At 41.1% G+C, this 18,632-nt stretch overlaps 1 protein-coding gene across 1 annotated transcript in view; it reads right to left on the bottom strand.

Moving 5' to 3' along the window:
• OPN4 (opsin 4) overlaps positions 1-18,632 on the bottom strand; it is a 531,222-nt gene that overhangs the window by 241,988 nt on the left and 270,602 nt on the right. The window contains exon 4 of the mRNA XM_044056590.1: positions 14,421-14,624. Coding sequence (XP_043912525.1) covers positions 14,421-14,624 — 204 coding nt within the window. The remainder of the gene's footprint in view (positions 1-14,420; positions 14,625-18,632) is intronic.

Here is an 18,632-nt window from a genome sequence, read left to right as displayed (position 1 = left end):
AACACAGGGGAATGTATATGTCTGAATCAAGCAGTGATGAAATTGCTAGGGACTTCACTGAGCACAATTTTACTCTTAATTTCTCCATTTCATAATCCATAGCATTCGCACCACACTTACAAAGGCACACCTCCACCTTCCACAAACACAGCTACCCACACCCACACAACATACCAGTCAAATTTAAGGTTTTTCCCACCTCTCTGCAAAACACTGCTGTAATGGCTTTGGCAAACAAATGAAAATGATTGATGGGTGTTGGTTCAGAGCTCCCATCCATATCTCTCAACAGTACAGATTTTTGCAGAAAGTCCAGATTTTTTGTCTGTTTTTCATAAAATTGCAGTTTTCTGTCAAATCACTGGCAAATCATTCAACACTGAAGTCAGAAAGTTGGCAAGAATTTGATTTTCAGACTTCATGTCCTTAAAGAAAATCCACTCTAATGCAAAACCTGTTTATCAACTTTCTAAGTTTGTAAGTGCAATATTTATAAATTATCCCAATTTTTGGGCCTTTGTTTCCCATTATTTATGGCCTTGTCCAGATTTCTTGTTCTATGATGTTGAGAGGTATGCTGCCATCCCTTCCTACTGGAGCCAGTCCACTGCACTTGCATAAGTGCCCCCCCCCCCCCTCAGCAGGGCAGCAAGCAGGTATCAGTGCAAATTTGCTTTATAGTTCTTTTACACCACACACACTAACACTATATCTTGTTGTCCACGCTGTTTATTCTTTTCCTTGGTTTCGTTTCTCTTACTTGTAATGTTACTTTTACTCATTTTTTCTCTTGCCGCCCATATCTACTCTAATTATTACTTCTAACAAATACTTTTTCTCACTCTTTCTTCTCTTCCTCTCCTCCTCTTTATCCACTATTTGAACTTTTCCATTCTGACATTTGCTTTATGAGTAATAATGAACTGTCACCCTTATAATGTCAGCACATTTCAATGCTACATAATATTGTATTTAGTCTAATAATAGGTTCATAAGTAGGTACTAGGCTATCAGCCCAAGGGCCTAAGTAAGCCTAGCCAACAAGGTTCCCTGGCTTAGGCCACCCAAGAAAGTTATTTTCCTGTGCCACTGTCAAGCAGAGCCACAGACGTGATTCCCGGGGTATATTTCCTATTTCCCATCCACTCAAAGATTTTTCTTGAAGAGTGCTAATGAGGAACTTTGCTTGACATAGATGGGTAGCTTGTTCCAGAGTATGGGAAGTCTCTGGGACAGGAATCTATCCCTCCAGCATGTCCTGTTTATTGTGGTGACAAGGTTTAGGTCCCTAGAACGTGTAGCTTGGAGGGATTGGGATTTCTTTAGGTGTAGCATGTCCAGCAGCTCTGGGTTTGACATAGGTTTATATGTTAGGCAGAAATCACCTCAGAGTAGACGATATCCTATGGAGTAAAGCTGGAGTTTTTTGAGATGGTCAGTGTAGGGCATCTGTTTGCGGCCAGTAATCCTCTTTGTGAGGTACTTCTGTGGCCTTTCCAGCTGCTGCAGATGTCTTGTGAGGTACATTCCAAAAGGCGCATTGTACTCTATAATGGGTCCAATGAGTGTTGAGTAGAGGGGAACAATTACCTCTTTTTTCCTGGATGAGAACCCTTTTGTGATGAGGTATGCCATGTAGAAGGACTTCCTGACTACTGTGTTGATGTGATTATCAAAGTTGAGACTACTGCCCACCTGGGTCCCAAGGTCTCTTATCACACATTCGGTGTTAATTAGACTGCTGCCTATGTGGTAGTTCATGGGTACACAGTTTGTACCAAAGGGGATGACAGTGCACTTTTTGGCATTGAGCTTGAGGCCATGGCTCTGACAACAGGCATCTGTCTCAGTGAGACCCTTCTGTAGGATATCCACATCATTTGGGGACTTGACTATGGTTCCTAGTTTGCAGTCATCTGCAAACTTCATTAGCCAGAGGCCTTCTGTGTTAGCCTGTACTTCAGAGAAGTAGATACCAAATAGGATAGGTCCCAGGACTGAACCCTGTGGTACTCCACTTGTCACTGGTTTGATGTCAGATTTGGAGTCTGCAACTTTTACAGTGTGGGTTCTGTCAGCGAGCCAGTTGGCAACCAATCTTGTGACGTAGGGATCTATACCTAGTATAGTGAGTTTAGCTATCATTCCAGAATGGAGGATGGTGTCAAAAGCCTTGGTGAGGTCAAGATAGGCTGTGTGAACCACCTTAGCCTCATCTATGGCTTTGGTGACTGCCTCAAAGAAGTTGATTAGGTTCAGGATGCATGACCAGCCTTTCACAAATCCGAACTGGGTGGGGTCAAGAGTTTGGAGGTTACCAATGTCTTTGTTTATGAATTCCATGATGATACGTTCCATGGCCTTGCAGACCAGGCTTGTCAGGCTAATAGGGCGATAGTTCCCAGGATCAGTGGTGGCTCCCCCTTTGTAGAGTGGGATAACTGTTGCTGTGCGCCATTCAGTGGGCACAAAGCCTGATGTGAGGCTATGATTGAACATGGTGCTTAGGTGTGGAGCCAGTTCGTTCTGAAGTTCATGTAAAACGCAGCCTGGGATGTTGTCCAGCCCCATGGATGCTGTGTTTTTGGCTTTAGAGAGTGCAGCTTTTACCTGTTTAGTTGCGATTACAGGGACTCTGCATTCTTCCTGTATAGATATGGGTCCTTTAGTGTGTAAGAGGGTGGTAAAGTTAGCACTGAACCTATCTGCCAGGATGTAGACAATATCAGTTGGTTCTGTAATTTTCATGCCGTTGTGCTGTAACTTAGAGCAGATCTGGGTGTTGCCATTGAGAGTCTTGACATAGATATAGAATGCTTTGTGGCTGTCCTTAGAATCAGTGGCAATTTTATTTTCATAGCTAGCTTTGGAGGCTCTTATAAGGGATCTCAGCTTCTTACTGAGGCTGACCAGGGAGCTCCACCACTCATGGGATTTTACCCCCTTTTGCAACAGTTTCTTCCTTCTGTTGTACAGTTTGTTTATGGCAGGGGACCACCAGATTGGCTTCCTTTTTTGGGAGGATAGCTTCTTGGTTCTGTTTGGTATAACACAATCTATGCACTCATGTAAGTGTTTATAGAGTGCATTTGTGTAAGATTCAGCAGTCATAACTGTATTGTCCATCTGCATGGGTGTCATGAAGTTCGCCACTTCTGTATTAAGAAGCATGAAGTTGGCTTTGGAGAAATTTTTTTACCGTGGTTTCCTTAATGGGGGGTGGGGGTGGGATGTGGATATCTAGGGTGATTAGCTTATGGTCGGATCTGACCAACGAGGAGTTGACTTCGGGTGTGGAACACCGGTCACTCATGTTGGTAATGACTAGGTCTAGGATATTGTTGCCCTTGTGGGTTGTGGATAAGTTGATCCAGGGCACCGGAATTTATGAATTCCAGAAAGTGTTGAGAGAAGGAGTTGGCACATGAGTAGTTTTCCCAGTTAATGGTGGGGTAGTTGAAATTGCCCATTATTAGAGTTTTTGAACCCTAATATTTTCCAGTATATCAAGAAAAGAGGAGTGGGAATCCTGGGGCATGATGGGGGATCTGTAGCAAGCTACAATTTGGATTGCAGTTTTGCCCAGAGTTAGTTGCACTTGGATAACCTCGGATGCATTATGCTGAGCAACTAGCCTGAAGGTGTGGATATCCTCAATGAATATGGACACACCTCCGCCATTGGTTTTCCGGTCCAGGTTATGTGGCTGAAAAGTGTGGTATGAGTTATAGCCTGGTAGCGCGGGGGAGCTCTTTGGAGCCTTGAACCAGGTCTCAGTCACTGCACAGATATCGATGTTCTCCATTTTAAGGAGTGCCTTGTGTGAGTGCATTTTGAGATTTAGACTTCTAGCATTGAGTAGCATTACCCTCAGTTTTTGCTTGCCTGATGTTCTTTGTGTTTCACTGTTGCAGTCATTACATTTGGGTTATCCTGCTGGCAGGTTGCCCTCAGTCAGCCTGAATTCCAAAGTCTTGGGTCCTGTGTCGGTTGCTGTTGCCCCTTCCCTGACGTCAGGTGTATAAAAGATGCAGCCGACGCCATTTTCTTCAGTCTTTCTTGCCGCGTGGTGCCCGAAGCAGAAGCAGTTTGCCAGTGCCGGTCAGCCGACTCCTGAGATTTTCGTGTTCGAATTTCAGATCCAGAGTCTTCATTAAAAGCTAAGTACCCCATTGGGGAAACTTTTTTCTTGCTCCAGTCCGATGTCAGAAAAAGTTAATAATTGTATTTCTTGTGGGAAGCAAATACCTCATAAGGACTTTCATTCTTACTGTATTCCTTGCCTAGGCCCTGACCATGACGTAGCTAGTTGTCGGTTTTGTGCTAGATTTAACCAACACACTATTAAGTGTTGGTACGATTTTGCATTAAGCTATTTTGGCCGAAGATTTAATTATACAATGTTGTCGGATAGCCATCCGACAACCGGAGTTCACAAAAAATGCAAAGAAAAAGACAGGCTACAGTCCAAAACCAACGACGAGGCTTCTCCAAAGCCAGTCACCAGTTCGCCTGTTCTCAGTGAGGCGCTTTCGCAGCCCCTGACACCCGCTACTTTAGAGTTGCAGGCCACTACCGACACCCATGTGGAGTCGGCATGGCTGCTAGAAGCTCAAAGTATTGGAGCCTCGGAGACTATTCCCTCAGATGGGTCCGGAGCCACTGAGCAGGCATCGGCTTCTGAGGGTGTATTCAGCCCTAAACAATTATATATTAAAATGACTTCAGCTTCAAAGGCAAAGACTTAAAGCATCTTTAAAGACAAAGAAACAAGTTCAACAGCCTCATGGACAGGCCTCCATGCCCAAAAAACAGATGCTCAAAATGGCCGAAGACTTAATTAGCTTGATCAGGGGTTCCCATCCCTCTCCTGATAAGAGGCCTAGGCAAGAGACAGACTATGAATCTTCAGATCAGGTTTCCATTTCTTATGATTCCTCTTCTGATCAGGAATATTCTCTACCTCCCTATGAGGATTCTGATGCTGAAGAATCTATTCCTTCAGCTTCTCCTGAGGACTACTCTTTTGGGGAAACCTTGCATACCATGAGGGAGCATTTCCACTGGGAGAGCCAAGATTTTTCAGAATCTAAGAAAAGGCTCAGAGACTTCCTTTTACTACCTCAACACAGGCCTCTAGCTATTCCACCTGTGTTAGATATTGTAGATCATGTGTTTTCAGAGTCTAGTCTGACCCCTGACTCCTTACCTCCAGCTCCTGTTAAGCCGGATAGATACTACCAGGTTCCTGACTCTCACAAATTCCTTTTCAAAAACCCTGCTGCAGACCCAGAAACTTTTTCTCAGGATCCCAAGGGGGTCAAGGCTTCCACTGCAAAAAACCCTACCCCCTCTGACAGAGATTCTAGGGCACTAGACAGATGGGGAAAAAAAGATTTACACATCTGCTACCTTGGCTATAAGGGCCTTAAATTGCCAGTTTCATATGCTCAAATATCAGCACTATATCATGACACTGCTTAAACAGAAAATGTTGATAAATTCTGAATGTGCAGAAAACAAAGAAATGCAGGATTTATTGCATGCAGCTGAACAAGTTGGAAAGCATACCTTGCAATGTGATTTTGATTCTCTAGAGGCCTCCTGCAGGGCCGCTGTTACGGGTTCTTTCATTAGGAGGCATGCTTGGTTAAAGGAACAAAATCTGCCTGATCATGTCAAAGCAAAATTATTAGATGCTCCATTACAGCATGATATGCTGTTTGGTGTTAAGGCAGAAGAGGTGTTAAAGAAAATGGAGGACAAAGCTAAATCTATGCAAATGGTCAAGGAATTCTTACAGGTACAGCCTCCTAGGTTTAGCAGACACTGGCCTACAAAGAATTGGTCCTTTCCAGTGTCAGACAGACCTCAAAGGGGCAGATCGAGACACCCTAGAGGCAGATCCCAGCCACAAGGTTCGTACAGATCTAAGCAATGAGGTGCTTCTACCTCCAAAAGTGGAGAGGACAAATCACAACCATACAGGAAACAGTCCCAATGACTTCCCCCTGCCTGTACCAAGCACTTCTCTTCTGGCAGCACCCTTAGGGGGAAAACTAGCACTTTCTTCTCGAAATTGGCACATTATTACCCAGGACAAATGGGTTCTAGACATAGTGTCACAAGGCTACAAGTTTCACTTCCATACCCTGCCAAGGACAAACGGTTGGCCCGACCTGCCAAAAAATCAATGGGCAGAGGCTCAGAAACAAGTTGCATCTCTCATGCACATGGGGGCTATTCAACAAGTATCACAGCAAGAGCAGGGACAAGGATTTTACTCAAGACTGTTCTTGGTACCCAGAAAGGACAAAGCATGGAGACCAATTCTGGACCTATCTATTCTAAACACTTGCCTGGATATACCCAAATTCAAGATGTTGACCTTGAAGCAGCTTCTGCCCATGCTGGGCAGCAAGGCTTGGCTCATGACTTTAGACCTAAAAGAGGCATACCTGCATGTCCCAATCAGACAATCATGCAGAAGATACCTCAGATTCAAAGCTGGCTTGAAGCATTACCAATTCTCTGCACTGCCTTTTGGCTTATCTACTGTGCCCAGGGTCTTCACAAAGTGTCTGGCACCAGTAATTGCTTTCTGCAGACAAAGAGGAATACAGATATATCCTTACTTGGATGACTGCCTCATTCAAGCAGAGAACAAGGACATTCTACTAGAGCATCTGGCATTTGTGAAGAAACTTTTAACATGCCTAGGGTACACAGTCAACGAAAAGAAATCAAAACTAGTACCCACACAAGAGATAATATTCCTGGGTGCAAGCTTAAATACAACTGCCCAGATGACTTATCTCACGCCAGACAAACAAAGGCAACTGACTACCTATTTCAAGGAAATGGCAACAAAGGCCCAGTTATCTGCAAGAAAAATTCTGCAGGCTTTGAGCTTCATGGCATCCTGCATCCTACTAATTCCATATGCAAGACTGCATATGAGGAAACTTCAATGGTACCTAAAAAGTGTCTGGATACAACATTGCCACAGCCTGGAAACAATGATTTCTCTCATTCCCTGCCTGCAACAGGAGTTTTGATGGTGGGCAAAGGCTTGTCACCAAAGCAAGGGACAGCCATTCTCAATACCCCCAGCCAGGCAGAACCTTACGACGGATGCATCAGATTATGCCTGGGGCGCCCACATGGCAGAAAGAGGAATTCAGAGCATCTGGTCCACAAACCAAATGCATCTGCATATCAATCAAAAGGAGACGCTAGCTGTTCAAAATGCCCTGATAGCCTTCAAGGACCTAATTCATCTAGGACAACTTCTGATAAAGACAGACAACACCACGATCATGTGGTACATAAACAAGCAGGAGGGAACTCACTCGTACCTCCTTTGCAGACTAGCCATGGCTTTATGGTACACAGCATTGACTTACCAAGTTCATCTGCAGGCACAATTCCTGCCAGGAAAGTAAAATACTCTGGCAGACGAACTAAGCAGAAACCTCATGGATCCCCATGAGTGGCACCTGGATCCACAAGTCTTCAGCATGATAACAAAGAAATGGGGACGCCCGGACATAGATCTATTCACCTCCCCTCACAACAATCAACTAAAAAGATTATGCACAAGGACTTATCACAGAGAAGCATGGAAAGTGGATACCTTATCTTTCAGCTGGACAAACCTATCAGTATATGCCTTTCCTCCACTGCCTCTACTCCCCAAAGTACTCCTAAAGGTCAGACAAGAGAAACCAAAAATTATTCTGATTGCCCCAGACTGGCCACACCAGTACTGGTATCCAATCTTAAGGAACTTGTCTCAATGCCCAGCCTGGACCTTACCTCAAATACCTCATTTAATGTCCCAACAAAACAATCAGATTCTGCACAGCCAACTCAGGACCCTAAACCTGTCAGCATGGTGGATAATGTAGCCATACAAAGCACACCTCTCAGTAAAGCTGTGATGGATGTCATTTTAGAAGCCAGAAGGCCTAGTACTAGAAAATCCTATGCTGGAAAATGGAAGAGATTTTGTGCTTGGAACCAAGCTCAAGGAACTGATACAGCTGTCCAAAATATTCCTCAGATTTTGCATTACTTAACTAAGCTGCTGGACAAAGGCCTATCTTTTTCATCAATTAAAATCCATGCCTCTGCCATTTTGGCTCATTACAATACAGAGCCACCAATCTTTTCTCATCCTTTATTAAGGCAGTACCTCAGAGGAGCCAAAAATTTAAGGCCTCCAAGGAGAACACCAACACCTGCATTGGACCTCAATTGTGTCTTGGAAAAACTCACCTTACCTCCTTTTGAGCCAGCTGCTACTGCAGATATAAAGTTTTGTATCTTGGAAAACAGCTCTGCTCCTAGCAATAACTTCTGCAAGATGAGTGTCAGAGCTACAGGCTCTCATGGCTGTGGAACCCTTTATCATTTTTTATCCAGACAGGGTCTCTCTCAGGACAAACCCTACATTTATGCCTAAGGTAGTATCCAGTGTAGCCCTTAACCAAACTATTCATTTGCCAACTTTTTATCCAAATCCACAGAACAAGGGGGAGAAAATTCTGCATTCTTTGGACGTACACAGACAACTTAGATTCTACTTGGATAAAACTAAAGTCTTCAAAAAGACAGAACAATTACTAGTGGCATATGCTGCAGGATCACAAGGAAAGGCTATCTCCAAGCAGACTATTTCAAAGTGGATAGGTCACTGCATTCATTTCTGCTACTCTCAGCATGGCAAACCTGTGCCTAAAGACATTAGGCCGCATTCAACCAGAGCTGCAGCCACTTCTGCAACCTTTCTCAGGGGAGTACCAACCAAAGACATTTTAGAGGCTGCTACTTGGAGTTCAGTGCATACCTTTACAAAACATTACAATTTGCCACTTTACTCTAAATCCAGGACAGGCTTTGCCACTGCATTTCTGCAGGGCCTCATAGCCACCCCTAATGCTATTTAGTTCCATCCTCCCATCCATAGCTTTGGGAATCTATACAAATGTAATGACTGCAACAGTGAAACATGAAGAACATAGTACAGTTGTGTACACTTACCATAAATGTAGATGTTCGAGTGTATTCACTGTTGCAGTCCAGGTTACCCACCCACTACCCCCCTTATTTTTGCTGGAACTTATCTTTCCTTCTCTGATCTATACAACCTATGTGGTGTATTTGCATATAGATGAAGGTAAAGTTTATTTTGATGCATGTATGTGTTACTTACATATATTTAGCATACCCTTTTGGGGGCACCTGACATCTGGGGCAAGAAAAACTGAAGAAAATGGCATCGGCTGCATCTTTTATACCCATGACGACCTGACATCAGGGAAGGGGTGACAGCAACAGATGCAGGACCCAAGACTTTGGAATTCAGGCCGACTGAGGGCAACCTGCCAGCAGGATAACCCAAATGTAATGACTGCAACAGTGAATACACTCGAACATCTACATTTATGGTAAGTGTACACAACTGTACTTTCCTGTTATGGTGGTGAATTTGTCATTTGAACCTTGTCTAAAAAAGGCACTATAGGGGCAGCAAGAGCCTTAGCCAGTATCTGGAATCCCATGGGCAACAGGTGCAGGCCACCTCTGGCAAAGCATCGTGGTCTGTCGACCATGTCGTCACAGGCAGACAGATACTGGATTCCCCTTAGAATGACACCAGAAGCTTAGCCAATTTTTGAAGTCAATCATTTTGTCCTTGTACTGCGGTATCATTCTGGGCGATGGCAGAATGCTACTCAGGGCTAGGGTCATACCTCCCTGGGCTACAAGATTGGAGAGCTCTTCCATGTCTCTTTTCATGTAGTCCAGGGAGGTATGTCTCAGGTCATTCACACCAACATGGACAATGACAGAGTCATATTTGTATTTGTTGTTGAGTGACCTGAGTGCGTGGGTTATGTGGCGGATCCTGGCACCCGACAGGCAGCTGACAGTAACCTTCTTCTTGTTTAGCCTGGTGAATGGGACATCAGTGTGCCTGACTATAGAGTCACCTATGACTAGTGTGTTGGGTACGTTGTTTTGCCTAATATATTATATATGTTATAATATATATATATATATATATATATATATATATATATATATATATATATATATATATACAGCTATATATATATATATTTGCCCATAATATCTGAATAAGTGAGTGGGATTTTCATGACAGCATGAAGGAAACATTTTCCTTCTTTCTGTGTTTTTCTTCTTAAGTTTTGGATTTTTCTTGGTATATTGATTTTCTTAGTATATTTTATTTTTTATTTATTTTCCATTTGTTTACCAGGTATTCCGACTGGACACAATGTGGCCGTTTTCAGCGGAGGCTCGAGGAGAAAAGCTCCTGATACATAGTAAACAATTATAAAAAAATAATAAAAATAAATTGTACAAACATAGCTATTTTGCACAAAGAGCATAGAAAATATAAAAGGAGTAAACTCAGAGTTTTACAATTGATGCAGCATACAGTGGTTAGAATATTGAGAAACAATTAAACAAGATAATATACAACAAATATACAATTGCTTGAACATGAATTCAAAAAGAAGTTTCCATAGACAGGGTCATAAACTAGAAATCATAACTATATTGATACGATTTATATTGCATTTATCTTGTTTTAATGATGGTATATATGTATTATTGTACGTGTCATATGTGCACAAATATTTGTATTAATCTATGAATTTACAGTATATTGACAAAGTACTGGGTCACATCAGAGGCTTGGGAGGTCATTGTTAAGAAACTGAGAACTGTTGTAAAGCTTGGCATTGAATACCATAAGTTCAGGTTATACTATAAGAGAATAACTATGTAAAGATAACCATGTCAGCAGCCAGAACACATTATAAACTGAATGTTTTACTGTGCACATTAAGAAATGGATAGATTGGCCCAAACTCTGGACTGATATGTGTGCTTTGTTTTTTTTTTTTTATTCCTGGGGAAATGCTATTCAGAAGTGAAGAGACATTTAAGGGAACAGTTTTAGTGGTACACCAGGCTGTAATTTTTTTGATGTCTATTGTCATGCAAAGCTGACGAAATAGTTGAATCTACCCAAGCTGGAAATGTGAGACTGTAGCCCACTGAAGGAGGGGAGATGGGAGGAGTAACTTGGCCAGGAATTGAAACTTGCAAAACTGCTCCTTGTGAAAAGTCTTTTTTATCTCAATAATATGTTGACACTTTTGCAAGTTTCTTTCAGAGAATGTGTAGTACATCAATAGGAACAACATTTGTAAAACTCAGCACATACCAGTCAATGACGCATGAGCTGCAGACTCTCAAACTTGGCAATTTTTTTCACGTGGTCCATTCTAAGTGAATGGAAGTCTAGTCTAACAACAAATGGTAGGGCTATTTGTTCTCGCAGTCCGTGCATTGAGACAGATTTAGCTTTACAAAGGAATCACAAAAATGGTAAAAAAAAATAAAATTAGGAATGAGTACTTATTTTGCTGCAGACAACTTTAAGAGGTGCAGTAAATCATGGCAAGATAAAAAATATATGTTTCTTCATTGTTTGCCCATAGTGGTCCTTTAAATTCTTACAATTCATGTTTTAAGCATGTCTTTCTGTACTCCAGACCTCTAACAGGCTACTACTATACCCTACCCTACAGGGGCCTCTTCCTCCTTAGTGAATAACTTATCCTCCATTCATTCCCTTTACCCTTCATAGATACTGGAATTACCGCTGCATGTCAAATGAATGAACATCTAGGAGGTTGTGTTCAACTAAGCACAGATTACTTGGATTCTGCACAGACCATAGTATTTTAACTGTCCCATCCCTCGCTAATGTAATTAACAGCATGCTCCCACACTCTCCTATTGTATGAGCTTGTCAGCTATGCTGTTCAGCTCAAAAGCAGTGCCTAGTTTGCCAACTGGCTGGACAGGATTTCTTTCAGAGTATAATATGTAATTTTAAAAGCTATATCCTGACTTCAAGGGGACCACAAGGATCCATGCTGTACTCAAACCCCATCTCCTTAAATTTTTTTGTAATGTCTTTACCTTGGACCATCTCATGTTGCTCTGTTTGTTGATGGCATAACTTTGCCTAGCACAGAGCACTTCCCTGACCTCTAATCCCCAGCCCCAAACTTTGTTGTCAATAAGGATTTCTTTGTGATAGACAACTGAATTCAGTGCTAGCACTCTAGGTCAGTCTTGCAAATACTGATGACATGTTTAGAGATATCTATCTATCAATATATATATATATATATATATATATATCCCACAAAACCGACTTTGAAAACACCGAGCCCACAACACCGACACAACACAAAAACAACACCTCAGATACCCAACACACATAATCCTGACACTATAAAATCCCGACAAACCTCCCTAAAACAAAAAAAAGAACAACACACACAAACAGCATACAAAAGAAAAAACACAACATTCCAAATAAAACTACCAAGTTCCCCTGATTCACACCCCACCCACCATCTAAACTAGTCTAAACCCCTACCATTAAGACAAAACATACACTATAAATAAAAACCCTAGTGTCCAAACCTTTACATTTCACGTTTTTGCAGGGGGGCTGCTGCCCCGAAACCCCCTGCTACTTATAGATACCAACTCCGAGATCGCACTACAACGTCCACAAGAGCAGATTTCCTTTTCCGCTCAAGTTGGACTATTGAGCATTCAGAAGTCGGCATTCTGACATGTCGCTCATTTGACAGGTCGAGGTTTTCGGCTCAGTATTTTAAAAGTCGATCTACTGAGATTTCGGTAATCTCAGGTAGACCCATCTGTATATATAATATGTTTGTATATACACACAGACCAGGCTAAGACTTTCACTTCATGGCTTGACGTGCCCTACCTCAGCTCTATCAGATTTGAAGTACATTGGTCATAAGCAAAATCCCTGTCTTTCCTTCACTTCTTACCTTGTCCGTTTGCAAGTCAAATTGAATTCCTAGTTAAAAGGCAAATAGTGTAAATCCTGCTTCTTTGCTCTTTGATTTTTTTTTCAAAACAAAATCTACATTAGGAAAAATAGATTGTTGTTATTTCCACTGCTTATACTATAACTATTCAAACTGTCCCTTTTCTCTCCTAGTGCGATAAATTGCGAACACCTTTGAACTAAGTGTCTCTTCATTCTATTTTCACCCCCCCCCCAATGAATACCACTGCTGCACACCTTGTCTTAGAGCATCTGGCTTCCAATTTTATGATACTCAAAACTTGTGAAATCCTCCTGGCTGTACAAAGTAGTATCCCACCAGAACTCTTGTCCATCTGCTTTTACTGCTAATAGCCTACTGTCTTTCCTTGAATATGTTGTGCAAGTCTTTGAACATCAGAAAACCACATCTTTGGAAGGAGATTATCCCCATATTCAGTCTCAACCAGAATGTTCAATATTCATCGATGAACTGAAATGTCAGATATGAAAACTATTTTTTGTGGTGCTAGTTTTGGTTTTGTCAAATTAAGTCACAGCAGTACAAATGGACTACTCCTCTTAAATTTAGTTGCTTTTATGGTTCAAATTGAGTTGCATAACATAATTTGTACATATTGTTTTATTTTATTTCTATATTTATTAGGTTATATCAAAAATGGGCCTTGGAGGTCAGACTGTCAACATGATATCGTGCTGGCTAGTAGTTTACATTTCATTTTTTCAAAACATTTAATAACACTTTATAGTTCATAGCTGCAAGAACCTCCATGTTGTCTTTGCAACACAGAATGAGTTACAAGTTACACTTTACATCAAGGGGGATTTTATAATACAGTGAATGGAGATTTCCCTGCAGTCCTGTATGGAACAGACTTAAAATCATTTAAGGAACACATCTAAACTCCAGCACTGAAACTAAGTGGAAGACATAAAACATTAAATGTCCTTCTATTATCATGTTGCAGTATTCATAACCTTAGGGAGTTGCTGCCTGCAGCACTTGACATCCACCCAGTATACCAAAGTTTTAGAAGCAGGGGTACATGAGATGTTACATGCAGGGGCCATAAACTGACATTGGCTGTATCTGTGACGTCTGCACACACCCAACTCAGAACTTTTCTGCCGCAGCGAGATTCAGACATCCGACCGCCAATTCAGAAATCCGGCATTTGCTTGACATCAGACATCCGATTTTCGATTATCATTTTCCAGATAAAACATTAATTTTATGGCATTTGACTTTTTTTAGTAGAATAGACAGAAATAAAAGATAATGTATAATAAAGGATGTACATTGTCACAGAAGGTGCATCAATGAATTACTCCATTTCCTTCAACATTTTTTTTCAAGAAATCTTTTCAAGTTAATTTAAAGCGTCTCTGTGATGCACAACTCTTAATCTCAGACATGACTTTAAGTAATGTTAGGTCCACATATTATATTGTACATTTTTATTGCGTCACTTACTCCAACCAAAGAAGGGTGGTAGACTCCATGCAAGGGAATAGATCCAAACCCCACACAGGATTATAGCTGCTCGTTTCTTTGATATTACTCCAATGGATGTCAGTGGTCGAGTGATGACAAAGTACCTGTCCAAAGCTATTACCATCAAGGTGATCATGGAGGTGATGCCAAACAAGGCACCACAGAATGCATAGATCTCACAACCTGAAGAAGACAAAAATATTTGCTGGATGAAGCACAAATGAGCTATGTCCAAAATTGCTTTGTGTACAATAACTAATTGCAAACCAAGTTCAATAGTACTAGAATATGTTAGGTTAAATGCAAATATATTATAATGTTAAAAATACTGCCTAATGTCAGTCAATGTTACTGTCATCTACACAGTTTGTTGCATGTTAAGTGCTTCATTTTCTATGTAATTTCATGTTATCAGCTTCTGGATGCTAAAAGAACATTTTTAACATTCCATTTTCTGCAAGAGAGGCATCACATTCTCTGCAGCTAAAGCAACAAGTACTACATTTTAAAGTCCTAAGCCAATGTAATATTTTCTTACACTTTTAATCAGTTATTTATAAAATGACAACTTCTGCAAGACAATTTTGTGGCAAAATTGCTTATTCTTTTTTATAAAATACTTGATTCAGTGGTATCATAGAAGCATCTGATTAAAAGGTGCCATGAAAATAAATTCATAGAGGGTAAAATGGACATTTCCTACCACCAAACTAAGTTGTCCTATAAGCAGGCAACTTCTGCAGCAACCTACACAGTATGCCAGTTTTTCCAAAAGGTAACAGCGTATCTTTCAACATCTCAGCACCAAAAAATCCAAAAATGATGGGGGGCAAAGGCCCAAAAATAGGAACAGACTTTTTTAAATATTGTTCTTCTAAATTAGGAAGTTGCTAGAAAAACAGCTTTTGTACTAGTATACATTTTCTGAAGGATGCAAAGTCTGAAACTCAAATGTCTGTCATTATTTAATGAGTTCAGTCCTTATTGATTTGCCAGCAAACAAATGCCTATTTTATGAGGAACAGATCAAAAATATGAGACATAAATCTGGGCGTTCTGTGAAAATGTGGACAGTTGAGGGGTGTTGGTAACAGGAAGGAATGACAAAAGACAAGCAAGCATTGCACTTAGGGGAACAAGCAAACAGGGCTTTTGAACAAGGCTATGCATGTTGCTCAGAAGGGAGGGAGGAAAAATAATCTGAATAATCTTAAATCTATACTCATTCTTTGTCACTGTGGCTTAGAGGAATGAAGCCCTGACTATGACCCTAGCTTAATAAGTGTTTTTCATGTTGAAAGAGCAGTGGGGGTGACAGTGAGTGGCTGATGCCAGTTTGCCAATACTGAGGGGAGGAGGTGGATGGTTGTTCTGGTCAGCCAATTACTAACATGAAGACAGAAGCCTGAAGACAATGAATAGAGCCCTAGATTAGGTGCATGAGCTTGGCATACCTGTCAACTATCCAGATTTTCACAGAATGTCCAGATTTTTACCTCAGATTTTTGGCCTGTTCCTGCTAAAATGTGTTGCTTTCTGGCAAATCACTGAAGATTAAATTCACTAAATAATGCCATACATTTGGATTCAGACTTCATGTCCTTCATAAAATACATGCTAACACAAATCCTGTTATTCTAGAAACTTTGTAAGTTTATAAGAACAATATTTAAATTCTGTCCCTATTTTTGGGCCTTTGTCCCCCCATTATTTTAGGCTTTGCCCAGATTTCCTGTGCAAAGAGTTTGAGAGGTATGGAGCTTGGTCCAGCCAAGATGATGATTGTAACCATCTGCAGTGTGTGTTTATAAGCGCACACACACTTTAGGGGAGGGCACAGCTGGGGCTTCTGCAGTGAGATGGGTGTTCATGTGAAACAGAAGGGCCACAGAGTTAGTATTTAAGCAGAAAACACTATAGATGGCTACCAGAATAATGCCAATCCAACCATCTCTCATTTTTCAGAAAAAAGGCTGTGAATGGCTGTCATATTTTGAGGAGTAAGCAGGTCAATGATCACAGGGAACTGATGGCTGGCTAGAAGTGGGGAAATAAAAAAAAAAAAACTTTAGACCTCCTGAAGTGAGTCAACTGGCTAACACTGTCACTTGATTGACTTCAACTCTTTTTCTGCTCCATGCTGGGAAATACATCTGTGAATTGTAGTGGTTGAATGTTAGACTCAAAGTTAAAACTAAAAGCAATTGTTTCAAGACTTGCATAATACAGGTGTGTGAACCAGCACCATGACATAAGGATAAAGCCCAAGTAACCTGAGTTCAGTTAGGGATGCAGGTGTCTGAGGCACTGGCAATGGGAGGACGAGTTTGCCAATCTTGAAGTGAAGGGAAGGGAGTGCATACAGATGGATGTAATACAGATGGACATACTTTGCTGTTAATCTTCAGTGGAAGCTGAGAAGGGGGTTGTTGTCTTCAGGAATGTAGACACTGGCTGAGTACTGACAGAAACAGGAAAATACACCATCTCACTCATTGCATGTTTGTCTTGAGACACTACATATGTCTCCAAGGAAGGGGGGACTTATGCCAGAAAACAATCCTCCTTCACAGCAATCTGACTCTGCCATGAAGTGACTTAATCTCCTCAGCAGCTCCTAACATGGCTCCGAGAAATCCCAGGAAAGACTTGTCAAGTTTGGTATTCTGTGGGGGTGGTTTACAGAGCTCTTTTCAGTGTTTATAGAAAAGCACCTTAGACCGGTGGTGGACAGATCAAATGCTGTACTTTAGGACACAAAACAATTTTTACAGGATTTATATATGTTTATGGAAGGTTATCAAGGGACACAGGAATATATGTTCATTACCTTAGATGTGGTTTCCCTGTTTACCAGTATCCCCAATGATACTGGAGTGGAGTACCTGAGAAACTATTTACTGGAGAATAGTGAGTATGAAAAGAGATTGGTGGATTTACTCTGTTTATTTATGAAGACAATGTTGAATAACAATGTGTTTGTATTTGATGGGTTGTACTATCTTCAATGTGAGGGCGTAGCTATGGGCACTAATTGTGCTAATAGCTACGCCAACACAGTAATGTTACAATGAGAGGTAGATGTGGTGTTTAAGATGGATTTATATTTGAGATGTGTGAAATATTATCGTCGCTTTGTGGACGATATTTTTATTTTATGGGTTGGCTCGCGTATGTAGCTTAACTTGTTTATTGAGCAGTTGCATGGTACCACCACTTTTCTTATGTTTACCATGAGGTCATCTAGCACACAGATAGATTATTTGGATGTATATGTGGAGAAATCTGTAGAAGGGAGATTGGACACTAGACTATATAGGAAGGAGTGTTATAGGAACACGCTCCTTCATAGGACTAGCATGCATCCTAGGAGAACCTTTGGGAATGTTGTGAAAGGTCGGGGGATGCATGAGTCCAGGTTGAGTAAAGAGGTTTTGAGGAAGGAATGAAGATTTTGAAGCATGACTTAAAGTTTCAAGGTTATAAGGAGAGGGAGATAGTTTCTACCCTTGATGAAGTTACTAGATTGAGGGCAGACAGAGCAAGGCCATATTATTCAGGTATGACTGATAATGAGGTGAGGTATGAGGTATGAAGAAGGGGTAACAGCAAAGGGATGAGTTGATGTCCTGATATCGTATACTAGTGACATTGGGAAAGTAAAGATGGTTTTAGAAAAACACTGGCCCATCTTATTGACAGGTGATAAGGTTAGAAAACTGGTGGGTGATACACCGATCTTTCAGTATAGGAATCGGAAGAATTTGAAAAGGATGTTTTGTTATCCTAAAAGAGATCCAATGGACGTGTCTTGGGGGAACGCGTCCATGTGGAAACTGTAATTGGTGCAGTTATATAAAATGTAGTAATAGAGTCACACATCCAAGTACAGGTGAAGTATATGATTTTAAGGTTGCAGCAGACTGTACATCTAAACATGTTGTGTATTTAGGTCTATATCATATGAGCGAATCACACAAATTGCGAATGCTCATAATATTGAACGTACCGGACCTCAAAGTGCTTTTTCTGAGATCGCGGTACAGTGAAGAATGGAATATTTGCCCTTTCCTGACTGTAGTGCGATCTCGGAGTTGGGATATATATTTAGTGGGGAGCATGGAGGGTGCAGCCCCCCACAATAGGAAGTTCAATATCTGGCACATTCAATATTATGAGCGTTTGCAATTT

This window comes from Protopterus annectens, chromosome 14.part0, assembly GCF_019279795.1.
Source record: "Protopterus annectens isolate FY-2018-M chromosome 14.part0, PAN1.0, whole genome shotgun sequence".
NCBI classification, from domain to species: domain Eukaryota; kingdom Metazoa; phylum Chordata; order Ceratodontiformes; family Protopteridae; genus Protopterus; species Protopterus annectens.
This window is presented reverse-complemented; position numbering and strand designations above follow the sequence as displayed.